The sequence below is a fragment of the Zerene cesonia genome, chromosome 1, assembly GCF_012273895.1.
Source record: "Zerene cesonia ecotype Mississippi chromosome 1, Zerene_cesonia_1.1, whole genome shotgun sequence".
Lineage (NCBI taxonomy): Eukaryota > Metazoa > Arthropoda > Insecta > Lepidoptera > Pieridae > Zerene > Zerene cesonia.
The window spans coordinates 9118717-9134834 of record NC_052102.1 but is presented as its reverse complement, the minus strand read 5'-3'; the positions used below and the strand labels follow the sequence as shown (position 1 = coordinate 9134834).

Below are 16118 nucleotides of genomic sequence, written 5' to 3'. Positions count from 1 at the left end.
GGTTTATACTTACACACAACAAACAATGAAAAGACAATCACGCAATAAGGGCAGTGACTCACCAACTATCATGTTTCCTTCGTTGTGCGGCAGCTTTGTATCTTTATTGACGATTTCCGGTGAAGAATCGTTCGCGACGACTACACTGGGTGTCGTCTCTTCTGCAACAATTGATGAAATCGAATTATGTACATGTTTTTAAGAAGCTTTTTTTTATTGTCATAGCGGGCAAGTGCTGGCGGTTCGCCTGATGGTAAGCGATTACCGCCCATGAACATTCGCATAGGTATTGCCTCTGCGGATGCGCTGCCCGCTTTTAAGGGGTAAGGGAAAAAGAGAGGATTGATTGAAAGTGTGTTTCAGGTGGAACCATGTGTTATCCTTTGTTTTTTAATTATTCATTATCAATTAGGTCAATCTCTTATTACAGTTGTGAATTTATGAATCATAAAAACATAATAGAACATACAAAATACGTGCGCCTCGAAAAATCCACACAAACGCAAAGAAAAAAAATTAAATAATTCAACCCATGATTTCAAAACGTTATAACTTTTCATCAGGCAAAACTCGGCCATATTACACGGTAACTCAATCAGATATTAATTATAAAGCCAAACTCTTGGAGCTTTACATTCCCACGAGAACGTCTGGGTAAAATATAACGTAAAAATACTCTTTCACATAAATGCAAAATCGTGTAAAAAAAATTAAGTCAATCCATCAACAGCCGTTCGAGTTTCGCAGCTTTAAAAATATTATTATGAAATCCTGAACGGATAACAAGATAGGACATTTGTATCAAATAAATCTATTTATATGAAAATTAATTGCTGGTTGTTATTCTCGCTAAAACTTGAAAACGGCTGAACAGATTTATCTGATCTCGGTCTTGAAATGTTCGTAGATGTCTAGGGAAGGTTTAAAAGGTGAGAACTATAAGGAAAATATGTCAAAACAATATTCTATGGCGTTGCGAAGTAGAAGTAAGAATAATATATGATGATTCAGTACACTGAATCATCATATATTATCATAACCAACGGCCAATAAGAGCCTAAGATCAATACCTCAGTTAAAACACCTTCGGGAGTACTAAAAGTAACTTCGGACAATATCATTTTGTATTTTGCCACTCGAGGGACCAGTGCCGTGGTTTACCTCTGAAACAATTTTACGGATAGCCCGGGGGAAATGCCGTTTCGTTATTATAATATAAATTGTTAATAAATATTGTATTGTACGATGATTGCTATCAATTTATTATTAAATAGTCTTATTGGATTGATTTTGTAATGTCGACATTGATGTTGTCCCTGTCTCGCTCTTTGTATTTTATAATTGGGGATAAGTTGAGTTGAGTAAATAAAAGAAAAATAACAAAAAGTTTCTTCTTGATATCACATGTCATGTGTATGCTAATTATTCTTTCCTTTATTTGTATGCTATGATACTAAAAAAATTAATTTTATAGTATTTGTTGAAAATGTCATAAATTAACATTATCGTACTTGCTATGATAACAAAATTCTTAAATAGAAAGTACTTTTATTATCTAAATCCATAAATAAACAAGAATTACTTTGTATATTGTGAATAACGGGCAACTGAGCTGATGGTTCACCACTGATAAACAAAAATGCGTTGCCCGATTTAACCTGAGGGGGTGTGGTACCGTCCCCGGTGCTAGCCCAATTCGTGTAAAGCGCGCTCGACTCCCACACTCCCAGACGTACTACATTTCCACGTTGTGGATACCAGACAGATACTAGTATACATTTAGTTCGTACCTATTTCATGTGTTTATTTCCTCAGAATATAAACACACAACATACGACGGACATTCGAAAACTAATCACACCACATCAAGAAGTTAATCAAACTTATAATTAACATGAAAATGGCATCGACCTTGGGTCTCCTTGACACATTGTGAGCCCTGGGGACCCATAACTAACCTCCGTGGTTATACCTACCGAGGGCCGGCGTCGTAAAGTGACTGCTGATATTTTATCGACGCTTTATAGTTTCAAGTATAATGTTTTTGTTATCTCAATATTGTCTTCTTTATAATAGAGTGCCTTCATAACATTGATATTATTATTTCTTAAGAAATGGGCACAGAATTCAAATATCGTAGAAAATAAGTTCTAACTTATTTTGATAATCTACTTATATAGCTGAAGAGTTAGTTTGTTTGAACGCACTAATCTCAGGAACTACTGTTCCGATTTGAAAAATTCTTTCAGTGTTAGATAGCCCATTTATTGAGGAAGACTACAAGCTATATATGCACCACGGCGGACCACTAGTGTAATATAAAACTAATAACTGTAAATAATATCATATGTATTGAACAGAAAGAAAAAAATAAAATAACTATCAAAAATAAATGCATTCCCAACTAGACCTAAACCAAGCCTCGAGTCTACCCATTACGAAAAAAATATATAACCATCAAGTGAAAAATTGCAGCGAATCCGACGAGCAAATCAAATCTTCATTTCGAATCCATCTAGATTTATTTCCTTCGTCGTGTTTCTTTTTTTAACGCTTTGAAGCTGGGAAATATAAATAGTACACTATTTAGCCATTTCATTTGCAATCTTCATTCATTTTCAGTTTCAGTAACATATAATATACACTTAATGAGATACCGCATTCAAAAATAACATGAGAATAAAAAGAAATTATATAGAAACTCATTTCTAGTATTTTCTTGTGTTTGATTTTACACGGGTGTTATACATTTAGAAATTAAAGATATTTTAACGGATTTAATTTTTAGTTTTATAGCATTGAAATGCTTTTATAAATGAGAAATTTTTTGAAAGAATAGAAAAAGAATTCTAGTCGTTGCTACGGTTACGCAAGAAACGCGGGTTCGAATCCCGCCCCGTGATCGATTTTTATCTATTCTTTAAAAAAAAATCTCATATTTTAACGGATTTTAAACGTGATTTATTCATTGTATTATTAACCCGACGTTTCGAACACTTTACGGTGAGCGTGGTCACGGGGAGACTGAGATGTTACATGTCTTGAAGGTCATACAAAAATTGTTGTTTGTGACTGCGGAAAAATAGGTGGGGGTAGTTCAGTTTCAAGTGTTCGAAACGTCGGGTTAATAATATAATGAATAAATCGCGTTTTAAAATCCGTTAAAATTTTTAAATTTCTAAACTCCTTTCTAGTTATATCTTATGATCAATGTATTTCATCCTATTCTCAACTAATTTAAAAATCATCTTAATAAAAGTCAGACCATTGCCATTAATAGCGTAACAAAGAAAATTGACAAGTTCTATTTAGAAAAGGAAGCGATACCATTAAATGGGACAACCTGAACAGCCATCTTTGAATATGCTTCTAGAATATTCTCGACCCTTCATGTATTAACTGCGTCCCTTCGTTAATTACATCACGCAAGTTTACAACAATAGTTCTGAACAAGTGAATCTTACTTTATTGACTTACGTGCATGTTTAGGCTAGGGTTGCCAACCGTTATAATCTACAGCTCCTTCCCTGGAAGCCGTGGGCCGTATCTCATGTAAGATTCCCCGCTTAAAAAACAGGGTTACCATTCCAACAATATTTATAATATTGCAGTGACATATTTTCCCCCGTTTAATGATTTTGTAATGTATTTGTACTATGGATGGATTTATATTAAGGGTAAGTGAACCCTCTTTCAAATGTTCATTTTATAAGTCTAGAACAGGCATTTATCATTCGTAGGTTACAAAAATGGCAATAATATTCGAAGAAATCATAAAATGAGGCCTGAGTAAAATTCAAAACATTTCAAATTCAAAACAGAATTACGATACACGTATAGGTTATGTAATTATACAAATATCGATTGTTGTTCTAATGCTTTTTGGAAGAACTGTATTTTATTTGAATTATTTTATATAACAAAACATTCTGCATTCTTTTTCTAGTTAAATATATAATATATGCCAAATATCATACTCTACGAACCGCAAAATTTTCATTATAAGGGGTAAAGTATGTAAATGGTAGGGTACAAATTTTTTACTTCACATATTAATATATATATATAAATCATTATTTTTTACCAAATAACTAACCGCCTTCAAATTGTCAGTACTACACCAAATACAAATGGGACCAATTGGCCTACAAATAAAGCAATAAAGAAAGAATCAATAAATAATATAAAAGCAATAATAAGAGAAATTTGTCAACCCTAAAACGCACACAGCAACATTGTTTGAATGGGGGTCAAGTTACGTTGGAGTGTGCGTGCCCTGTAGGTACAATATTTATTTTGTTGAAACAAATAACAAAGGATTTAATATTAACATGCAGATTGTTTTTATTATGAAGAATGTGCATAAAATAATATATATACGAATTAAATGTCAGACAATTAGCGATATATAAATATTAACTTTAGTATTATAACGAATGATTAAATAGGGATTTTATATAATCGTTTACTTCCGAATATCAATGAAATATGAAAATACCAACGAACAGGCGAATAAGCTATTTAATAATAACTACCGCTAATTAACTCTAACGCGTTTCAAACGTACTTATTGTTGCATATCAATATATTTTAAGCAATTGATGTTACAATTATTAATATACGACATCGTATATTAATAATTAAGAAACTTCCAGAATATTCTGGAAGTTTCTTTATAAGAAATAAAGTCAATTAATATTTAATCAAAAATACACATACACGACCACTATATATCTAATATTGAAAAAAAATAGTTACAGTGGGTAATAACAATCACAAAGTTTATATCTGGATAAAGATACGCGTATTTTCAAATAGCATATGAAAAATCAGCCACGGGAAATTTAAAAATATCTCACTGCTAAAAGAATCGCTTTCCTACGAAACTGTTGAAGCCCTGATCTATATAAATGAGTATAAATTAATCATTTAACAAGTCGCTCGTATTGGAAAATGAATACTCTTAAATTGTAATCAAGTGTGACACAAAGCCATTCAATCGAAACTGTTCCTACAGTTTTTTATGTCATAGCGGGCAGCTGAGACGGTGTTTCGCCTGATGGTAAGCGATAATCACCGCCCATGAATTCGCAGAGGTAGTGCCTCTGCAATGGCACTGCACGCTTTAAAGCGGAAGGGTATAAGGTAAGTCTTGACGACTGTAGTGAAGGTATGGACTGGGGAGGGTGAGGAAAAGAAAACGGGCCTCTGGGGCCTCACGCACCGTGCAAAACAGCATGCTACCGTTTCACGCCGGTCTATAGGAGTGTAGGGAGTGTAGGGAGTGTGGTACTTTGCCGGTGCGAGCTGGACCACTTATGCATATTTTATACATATATTTTTTTTCTAATAACAAAGATAAAAAGATCTCACAGTCGTTAATCAAATCTATTCGTCATAATCGGATAAAAATTCATCGAAATTCTTAATTTTAAATCAATTTCGGGGATTAGAAATTTCATTACGACGCCATCCAAATTCCGCAATACCGATAGAATCAATTATCATTTGTCCGCGTAATGATATTTCTCATTAAGGATTAATCAATATTAATACGGATTGAAAAAGCAATTCTAATATCAATATTACAATCTTATTAAATCGATGCAAATTATTAACACGCCTACGCATTTAGTTAAGACTAATCTAATATCAACTAATCGAAGCTAGAGAACACAACAAAAATCACGATACATATATTATTTTTACACAATTTTACGTATATGTTATACAATATATATAATGTAATAAGAAGCAGCGTCCAGGCGGTTTTTTGGCGTGGAAAATCAACGCGCAAAACATAGAAGAATGTTTCTTTAATAAACTTAGCCAAGGATTATTGAGGGTCTTCGATTGTTTACATTTAATATTGCAGGTGATTCAACGGCAACTCTAAATAAGAGAGTCAGACTTTCGCATTTGTAATATTTTAATCGAGGAGACGTTAAAATCCGTTCAGCCGTTCTAGAAATATATATTTCTTATGTTATATATACATTATCTCCTTATAATTGTAAATAAATATTTTGTAACTATCCCAAATATATTTTATATCTACACTAATACTTTAAAGAGGAAGAATTTGTATTTTTGTTTGTTTGTTTGTATTGGATAAACTCAAAATCTATTGGAATCATTTTAAAAATTCTTTCAGAATTAGAAAGCTGCAACTTCGCTGAGTTTCACAGGCTATATATGTACCACGGGCGAAGTCGGGGCGAACTGTTAGTCTATAGTATATCCATGAGAGAATCCACAATCACATATCTAAATATTCAATAGCTTACATTGAACCCGGTTCCTTCCACACAAGCTAGGACACCAACCACTTCACCTACTTATAACTTCACTTGCCAACAAACGTGCCTGAGTGCTGACCTAATACAGATGATGCCAAATCACTTATGAAGCCTTCGAACTTAAAAAACTAGCACAACGATCACACGCGACATACTAAAGTTGCAAATTGTGATTGTAAAAGCAAACCTCAGGAATAACCATCGCTCTTTGAAATCTTTTGTTTCGTTATCGATAGGCTTAAAGAAAAACAGACCAAATTTACAATATAGACATCTGCCGTTTAATTTGGCATTATTTTAATATATCCAGTGTTAATATCACAAAGAAAATCTAATCTTGTTATATATTTTACGATATATTCTAATCTATAACCTAGCAAACCATTTAGAGCTTACCAAAAATACTTTTATACACAAACACGCATAATTCTTTTTGGGTTACTTTTTACTAGAAAAAGGTTTTATATATAAATATTCTATATAATAGAAACATAATTAAATTGTCTCCCATAAAATAAAAAATACATGAATTTATAAAATAAGTCGCAACAGTCCTTAACAGCTTTCTGTTCTAAAGTAACAATATTATATTTTAAGACAATAATATTGCTATTAAAAATAAATTTTTTACAGTTGTTTAACAGATTACCAAAGAAAATAATAAATTGCAAAAGTCTCAATGTATTTAAAACTTTACTAAAAAATCATATATATACTATAACTTAGATTATAACAGTGATGTAGCTTGTTGATATGAATATTATAATATGTAATTATCTTAAAATAGAGATGCAAGCATAAATTAAGTTGACATGTAACTCATTTCAAATGAAAGAATTGTTCTTATGAGTAAATAAAGTCTATAAACCTATAAATTTACTCATACGTCATTACATAATTCATGTTATGATTTTTTATGAAATCGATTCAATTTTCCCCAACATTTTATATAAATTAATCATCATTATAAGGAATAATTGCTCATTTATCCAATTACACATTAAATTTAATGACAAGGAAACGATTCAATTGTATTAAATCCATTTTCTTCTATTCTGAAACGTATTTAATTTAATAACGACAATTCGTATTAATAATGCGAAAGGAATTCATATAAATTTGGAAACAAATTAAAAAATCTGAATGCTTATTGTCTATTTTCACTAACACAATAGCTTCATTTTTCCTGCAAAATCCCATCCATTTATTATAATAACACTAAAAATATTTTGAATCCCATCCACAATCATCTTATTAAGTTAACCAACGCGTACATAATCGTTACTCGAATAACTGCGTGGTTTCGTAAATAATTACTCGAAATACATTCAGTAACAACATCTAGCGAATATTTATCTCAATTATTTTCAGATAAATATAACCCTGTGTTAGATTTTACACGAGCGGACGGGTAGAGTAGGTTCCGTTGTTCAGTTAAAATCGTCAAACGTAAAAATTTATCAATTTAGTATTCTTAATATTTCATCATAGATTGGGTGCTATGTCTTTTAATGATTTATACTTTTTACAAGCTTACCATTAAGCCGCTGTTTTCTTTGAAATTTCCCATGTGCTAAAATCAAACTATCCTACTAAACTAATATTATAAATGCGAAAATTTGTAAGGATGTGTGTGTGTTTGTTGCTCTTTCACACAAAGACTACTGAACCGATTGCAATGAAATGTGGAATAACGTATAGGCAACTTTTTATGCCGATATTCCTACGGGATATGGACTTGCGCGGGTGAAACCGCGGGGCGCAGCTAGTACGGTATAATCATCATTTGGTGAAACAATGAAACATTATTTAATGACTACACATAACAACAAAATCTATTCTACAAACAAGGCGCCATTGCAACATGACCTCACAATTTCACCTTCACACATTCGACATTACAAAGTGAAGTTTTTAAGTCTTTAATCATTTCAGAAACTTCCCCTACACACGACTCATAATTACGATGTAATTAAAAGACGTCTTACTATTCTAGGGCTACCACAGGCCCTGGTGTGAAGGGATAAACCCTGATATTAAATTCGAAATGAATGAAATGATTTTAAGCCCAAGTTCAGTAGTAGGGCATAATTAAGGTAGTTTAAACAACGTTAAATGTGTCTATAATACAATGGGATACAGGATAGCAAACAAAAAGTAGCAGGGAATTTAAAAAAAAAAGGGGGAATATTCGTATTTTCCTGAAAGTCACGTTTAAAAACCAAGTTATGTAGGATCAACTAGAAGACCAAATAAGAGAATTATCTGCTTTCCGTGTCCGCGCGGTCCACGATTTCAGAAGTAGTGTAAACGAAAGCTACAATGTCGTTCAGCATAATCCCCTAGGCAAGGCAAAGGCAGGCAAAGAAGGGACGTGGTATTCCACCACCGCAAAAGTAGTCTCTACCAGTTAACTTTACTGTTGGTGAGACCCCCATATTTTTTTTTTTTGAGATGAATCTTAATGCTAGCCTGAAGGGCTACTACATCTTAGCACGGGTGCGTAGGTGAACTGATGGTTCACCCTGGTAGCGACACGCTCAAGGACGTCCCCTCTTGTCGGGAACCGCGAACCTCGGCTTGGGCTGTCGCAGGAATGGAGGGGGCCGGAGGGGCCGTACTCGGTCGGGCGCTCACCCGGGTGGGCGCGAGACCCTCATAGATGTTATAGGAAAGTTGTATACATGTTGCGAAAAATTATACTAGCGCGATCCAGAGAAAAAGCCATTCTGAATCAAATGTACAACGATTTGTATTCGTGGCAGCCCTATTCCATTGAGACATTGTGCTTTTAATTGCACACCATTAAAAGAAAGAAGGAAGGAAGGGTATGAGAAACAGTCGTTCGCAGCGTTGACTTTGCATGTCAGTAATGTAAGATTTAATGCCAGCAAACACTTGATAAATGCATGTTAATGTGTAAATAAATAAATGAGTTGTCATGACATCCATTGACATTAATTACATTTAAAAGTATGTTTCTTTGTCTTGAACTAAATATTACGTAAGTTAGCTTCATTGTAAATACATAATTCTCAACTAAAGTAGAATTTTCGGAAAGTTCATTACGTACTTAGTCAATACAAAACCTATTACGTAATTACACAGCCTAATTCCACCATCCCCATTTTTCAGTTGTCCAGCTATATACGTAGAAAATATCATTGCAATCGGTTCAGTAGTTTTTGCGTGAAAGAGTAACAAACACACACAAACTTCACATTTATAATATAAGTCGGATTAAAGAGAGAAATCTAGAAAATCGATTTAACAGAAAGGTATAATAATAATGCATAGAAATATCGGGATTTAGAGCGAGTTTATTCTCAAATCTGTAATGTAACGATTAGAGCTCCACCCAGCTCGCGAATACCAAAGATATCTCGATGAACATCCCTCATAATTAACGAAATATTGCAAAACCAAGTGAAACATGGTCACAATTACAGATAAGCCAAACCTACGTTACGAGGGTGATATCTCGTGTTAATAAAGGTTAAACCAAAAATTAAGCATTCCCTCACGCTAGCTTTAACCGTCAACCCTAAATCAACCCCGAATTACCGCTCGGAAACACACAGATAAAAAAGACAGCTAATTTAGAAGCCATTTTTAAGTTGTTTCAGGTCTTTCGATTTTTACAAGTACCTTCGCATGGCAGAATCTCTTCCTAAGAAACACAAGGTAGCGTGTGTTTTCTGTACAAATATGTAGGTATGTTATACATCAATTGTTTAGTTTTCATTTTAGATTTAGGCTTTCGTTAGTTTAGGATGTTGGCCCTTAAAAATATTCGAAGATATTATAAAGCATTGATTTTTGATTTATATAGGTAAGCCGTTTTGTCCTGGACTGGGTGACATTTTGTACGAATTTATAGCTTAATCAATTGATATTATTAGTATTTGATTACACTTAAATGCTACGTTTAACATCATCCAATATTAATAGTAATTTAAGCGTTACAAACAGCTAATAAACAGATTTTCTCACTTTTTCGATCGTAGATAGCGAAGCATTATCCGGCAATGGGTGTCTCATCGAACTGTTATTTAGTTCCTAATCCATTTTTAATAAATAAATGTTCATTCCAATTTAAAAATGGAAATATATTCAAATTTCTAACACGTTTCCTTGAAACAATAAGATTTAACCGAAACCAAACGATTCACAAGACACGACCCTGAGAGCAGAACGTGTTGTTTCGACTCCACGTTCAGGTGTCCGGATCCGAGAGATTAACTCATTTCACGTTACGATTTATTATGTATGTTATAACCAAACGGATACATAGATACGGCGAAAATAGGTTTTGGTTTCAATTAATTCCCCGGTAATGAGCAGTCGTTGTTATGTTATGATTCTGTCAAAACGATTTATCGTTAGGTACATATTTAAGTAGTAACTCGATTAACAAATCTACAAATAATAAAACAGGAAGCAGAGTATTTTTCACACTAGAGTAATTACCATGCAATTTGACAAAAAAATGTATTTTAGATAAAGCATTTTTTTCTGTTTGTGTTTGCGTCAATCACGTAAAAACCACTGGGTAGATTGATAACAATTTATGAGTTGATATACTGTTATTAGGTCCAACCTAAAGGCTATATTTAGATGTGGTGATTTTTTTTACATTTTTGTCAGCCATAAACGTCCCTATATTCATAATTCATTATTAAGTTACATATTTTAAAGCGTAAAATTCTGTCTTAATTTGTAATTTGTGCGTTGGCTAGACTGTAAGCCACTATGTTGTATAATAATAAATAAATAAATAAATAAAACAAATATTTTTGTGGTCGCTACATTTGTAAATTTCTCATGTAGAAACCGCTAAGCCGATCCTTTTGTATATCGAAAAAGGGATAGATAGGGTAAAGGCTACTTTGTACACAGGAAATAGGGAATCGGAATATTACCATTTATAAAATAAATGAAATATTTTTGATATGCATTCAGTATCTTTCTATATAAAGTATCTCTCTAGCCTTTCAGGGGTAGAGAAAGAATTCTGTTATTGGAATTTTCTTATTCATCTGTCTAGTTATAAATAATGTTATCTTTATGTTAACGAATCCGCGGCCAAAAGCGACTATATTTATAGCTGAGCGAGTATGTCTTACTCATAAACTATATCACTGCTAAGTATCATCAAAATCCGTTCAATGGTTTTCATATTCATTACATACATCCTCACAAACTTTCGCATTTATAATAGTAGAAGAAGGCTTCATTCATCTCACATTCACATTTTAGTGTGTTTGTAATATATACATGTAACAATAACTAAAATGTCGGTCTGTCCGCTGATCCGTTTCAGCTAAAGCCTGACTTCAGCCGTAGCCAAATTTATTTTTGCACATTTAATTTAAGCTGTCCACAAAAAATGTCATTCAAAACAGACGAACCCTGTGTATCGCCTATCTTAAAATCTAATCAATAGACTCGTAATGCACCAAGTCGACATGACCAATAAAAATGCATCCAGAACCAATTACCACCACGAGCGTTAAAAAGAACAATTCTTAAAAGTGGATACAGAAAAAAAACAACTTATTTCCGCGCATTCGCTAAGTACCATTGTATGCAGCGCAGCTAATCAACAATGAAAGCGAAACATTGCAGAGCGAATTACATTGGCGCTTGACAATTGTTCAGTACCCGGCGAGTTAAGGCCAATTATATTATCCCGACTGGGGATTATGAAAATTTAATAGTTGCTTATTCAGTTTCAATTTATTTTATGCAGCGATAGCCATTTCATCTGGTTTGTTTGTTGAAATGCATTTAGAGTCTAATTAGGTCGCATATTTACGTATCCAATATAAAAAAGGTGGTAAACCTTTGTCTTTGCATTTGTTTTTTTATAAAAGACCAAATATCGTCCTAAAAGGTTTCCTTTATTTAAGAAATCTAGTCACTGGTTCAAACATGGAAAAGTCACAAAGTAGACATATTGTCACACTCAGCATAGAAACAACAATGGAAAACCCTTAAAATGAAAGAGAGGAAACTAAAAGAGGGAAGTCACTAAAGAGAAACGAGTAGAGAAAATTTCTTCATCAAAAGAACGTAAACGAAGAGATATTCTTCCTGGTTTAATACACTATTATTTAATTTTTAGTTTTATAGCATTGAAATGCTTTATTAATGAGAAATTTTTGAAAGAATAGAAAAAATTTGATCACGAGGCAGGATTCGAACCTGCGTATCTTGCCTAACCGTAGCAACGCCTAGCCTCTCGGCCACCCGTGATCCTGCCACAGTAATCGAATTTCTTCTATTCTTTCGGTTTCATGTGCCTAAGGGGCACCCCACGCCATCTATTGAGATGATTAATAATGATACGCAGGTTCACGGGTGGCCGAGAGGCTAGGCGTTGCTACGGTTAGGCAAGATACGCAGGTTCGAATCCTGCCTCGTGATCAATTTTTTTCTATTCTTTCAAAAATTTCTCATACACTATTATTTGTAAGAAGTGGACCACATATTTTCCGTCTGCATAAATCAATTTGGGTCTAACTAGCCGTGTGATTCTAAAAGACCGCTTACTTTCAACTTCCTCAATTTAATAAACGCCTAAAAGAGAAAAACATGGAGATCAAAGCTAACTGTATTCATACATGACCTACATAAATTACCCATTATCAACGAAAGTTCCCACATAGTATAAAACAAATTCGCTTTTCACCGTCTGTGTCTGTATGCTTAGATCTTTAAAATTACGCAACAGATTTTAATGAGGTGTTTTATAATAGTGGGATTCAATAGGAAGGTGCATATATATGTATGTAATTACATAAAAAAACGTTACCGTGTATGAAACAACATGAAAAAGCTAGTAACCTCTAAAAACCACCACAATGTACCATGAACGCACCCAATTTATACGTTTTGTTAATTCGCCTTATTAATTAAAACGAATTCCAGTTTACAGTTCAACGGCAGTTACTTTGAAATATTTTCGCATTCACCAAGAAGAATAAAGCTACAGCCCATTTCTAAAGTTCTTTTGTATAGATGCTTAAAATACACAATTAACGAAATTATCCGCATTATATACGTACTGGAATACATTCGACGCTCGAGGTAAATTTATAAAATAGCTGACCCAAAAGACACTGTTCGGCCTAATTTTGACCCTGCATCAGAAGATGTTGACCGACTCTCAGATCTCCCGATATGCACACAATTTTTTAAGAAACAAGTTACAATCCATCAAATTTATAATATAAGTAGGTGCGGGTTAAGATAAAAAACTTTTAAAACAACAACTAATACCAAAGAGACATCACGCCCAGATCTGCATCCACACGCACAAGAAAAGAACCATATATTATCAGAATATTAAACTTTAACTCCGAATACAATACTAATATACGATCGGATAGCTTTACGAGGATAGCAGAAGCAGTGGACGGTCGTTCATTTTCCGTCTCGCACCTTCTATTACTTATCGCAGCGCTTATTTGGCCATTTATCAAGAAAATTGCAATTTGTAATTTATTGCAATTGTCGTTATATGGCCAATACCCATTTGTTCTTTATTATACCGACTGTTGCAAAACGTATGAAAGTATTAGCTGCGCCCCGCGGTTTCACCCGCGTTAGTCCGTATCCCGTAGGAATATCGGGATAAAAGTTGCCTATATGTTATTCCAGTTGTCCAACTGTCTACGTACCAAATTTCATCGCAATCGGTTCAGTAGTTTTTGCGTGAAAGAGCAACAAACACACACACAAACTTTCGCATTTATAATACTAGTAGGATAGATTATTTACTCTTCAGTTTGAAATAACGTATAACGTTTTGGTTTGTGGTGAATGATTTTCCTAATCACTTTGTAGTAAACTAGGAGGAGCTTATCCTAGTTTTTCTTAGTTGATTCGGAAAACTCGGACTTAAAACTACATAAATACATCAGTAATATAATAGATTTTAATGTCGATCGAATTGGTAGCGAATTAAGGCACACACACACATACAAAGAAACAACAAACATTGTGATTTTATAATATTAGTTTTAAAAAACTGGAGATGAGAGTCAATGTTCGATTTATCCCCTAGTCTTAGCCTTCATCATAAGCTACTTTACAATCCGTTATTACTTTCGAGATTCCATTTAGATTATAACAAAGCTCTGGGTTCATGTGACGACTCCCGACAAATATTTACATGTTAAATATATAGCAAGAATGGGTTTCTTTTGTTGATTGAAAGTTAATTGAGTCTTTGTCATGCTTGCCGATTGTGTGATGGGCTGACGTCTGACGGAAGAACTTTGAAATACCTCTTGAGGCCAAAAAAATCTCTGAATCATCTTAACATACAAGACTTACATCAAATCATTTTATACTCACTGAAAATGACAACTAAGCATTTAATTGCTATTTCGCGTGATACGATACTTCCTTGGTAGAGTGGTTAAGGCGTGAGCTCAGAACCGAGGGGCCTGGGTTCGATCCTCGGTAGAGACTCACAGAAAAAATTATCGGTTTGGCAGGACACAGAACGTTGAAACAGATGTATATCATCTGCCCCACACTCCACCAAGGGACTTCACCATACACAGGTGATACAAGAAATAATTTATTTATTTTCAAAACTCATTTATTCCTGTCTTTCCCTCCTTCTATTAATTAAATACATACTAAAATCATCACAAAGGCACCAACATAAACGCACCGTTTCCGCGATCAAACCAAATTTAATGAAATTATAAATGAATTTTATTATCCCCCGAAGACATAACATCAAAATGCTTTTACACATATGGCGACAATGAAACGAACTTTAATTAATCTGTAGCAGAGTTATGACTTACGCAAGGTGAGCGTGCGACGTCTCGGCTCGTCTAATAATACGCGACTTTTACGTTCGAAATGAAGCACAGATAACATAAAACGTGTTTTCTTGTGATTTACGTTAATCTGTCGGATGTCAGAAATACGGGGATAATGTTTAATGTTTTTAGGGTTATATATCCCTTCTATCTACTATTATAAATGCGAAAATAACTCTGTCTGTTTAATGCTTTTATAGTTATATATCCCTTCTACCTACTATTATAAATGCGAAAATAACTCTGTCTGTTTATCTGTCTTTTATTCATACCACTGCACCGATTTCGACGAAATTTGATATCGAGATAGTTTAAGACTCGCAAAAGGATAGTTATCTGGGAAATCCCACGGGAACGGGAACTACACGGTAAATACTTAGTATTGTCTAAATCTTCCTTTGACGACACAGACGATGCCGTGGGCGGAAAGCTAGTCGACTATTCGTAAAGTTGAAAATATAAAACGTTTAACACATAATAGATGGCTCCAATTGAAACCACTCACATACCAGTAAACATTCGAACAATGTACCAATGTTTCTGTTTTTAGGAAAAACATTTACAAAAATATTCCTCTCTTTTTAAATGTATTCTCTCTTTTATTCGTGCAAACGTGATTCATAACTTGAAAGCTTGCTTTATTTAGAATACCTGCTGTATTATAACTGTTTAAAATCTAATGAAATCCTATTGGTTATCAATAGAAATCTAGAAACCCAATGAAATACCAACGAATAGCAGACTGAAACTTTCTCAAACTAATTAAATAAGCAAGCACAATAAAATAACTACAATTTGAATAATTTGTAAACAGTTTCATAATTTCATTGATAACAAATCGAGTTTCCAATAACATCACAAACTTTACGAATTCTATTGTAACTAAAACCAAGGAGACTTACGAATAACTATTAATTATTTACAATAGCTATTTCATTATAATTGCTACGAATTTATGTAATTGGTAAAGCTT

The 16118-nt window shown here is 33.5% G+C and overlaps 1 protein-coding gene across 2 annotated transcripts in view; it reads right to left on the bottom strand.

Annotated features, from left to right (window-relative positions):
- The window catches only part of LOC119829082, an 85351-nt gene that overhangs the window by 10186 nt on the left and 59047 nt on the right, over positions 1-16118 (bottom strand). For both annotated transcript variants that reach the window (XM_038351470.1, XM_038351461.1), the window contains exon 7: positions 63-161. In XM_038351470.1, the coding sequence (XP_038207398.1) occupies positions 63-161 (99 nt within the window). The remainder of the gene's footprint in view (positions 1-62; positions 162-16118) is intronic.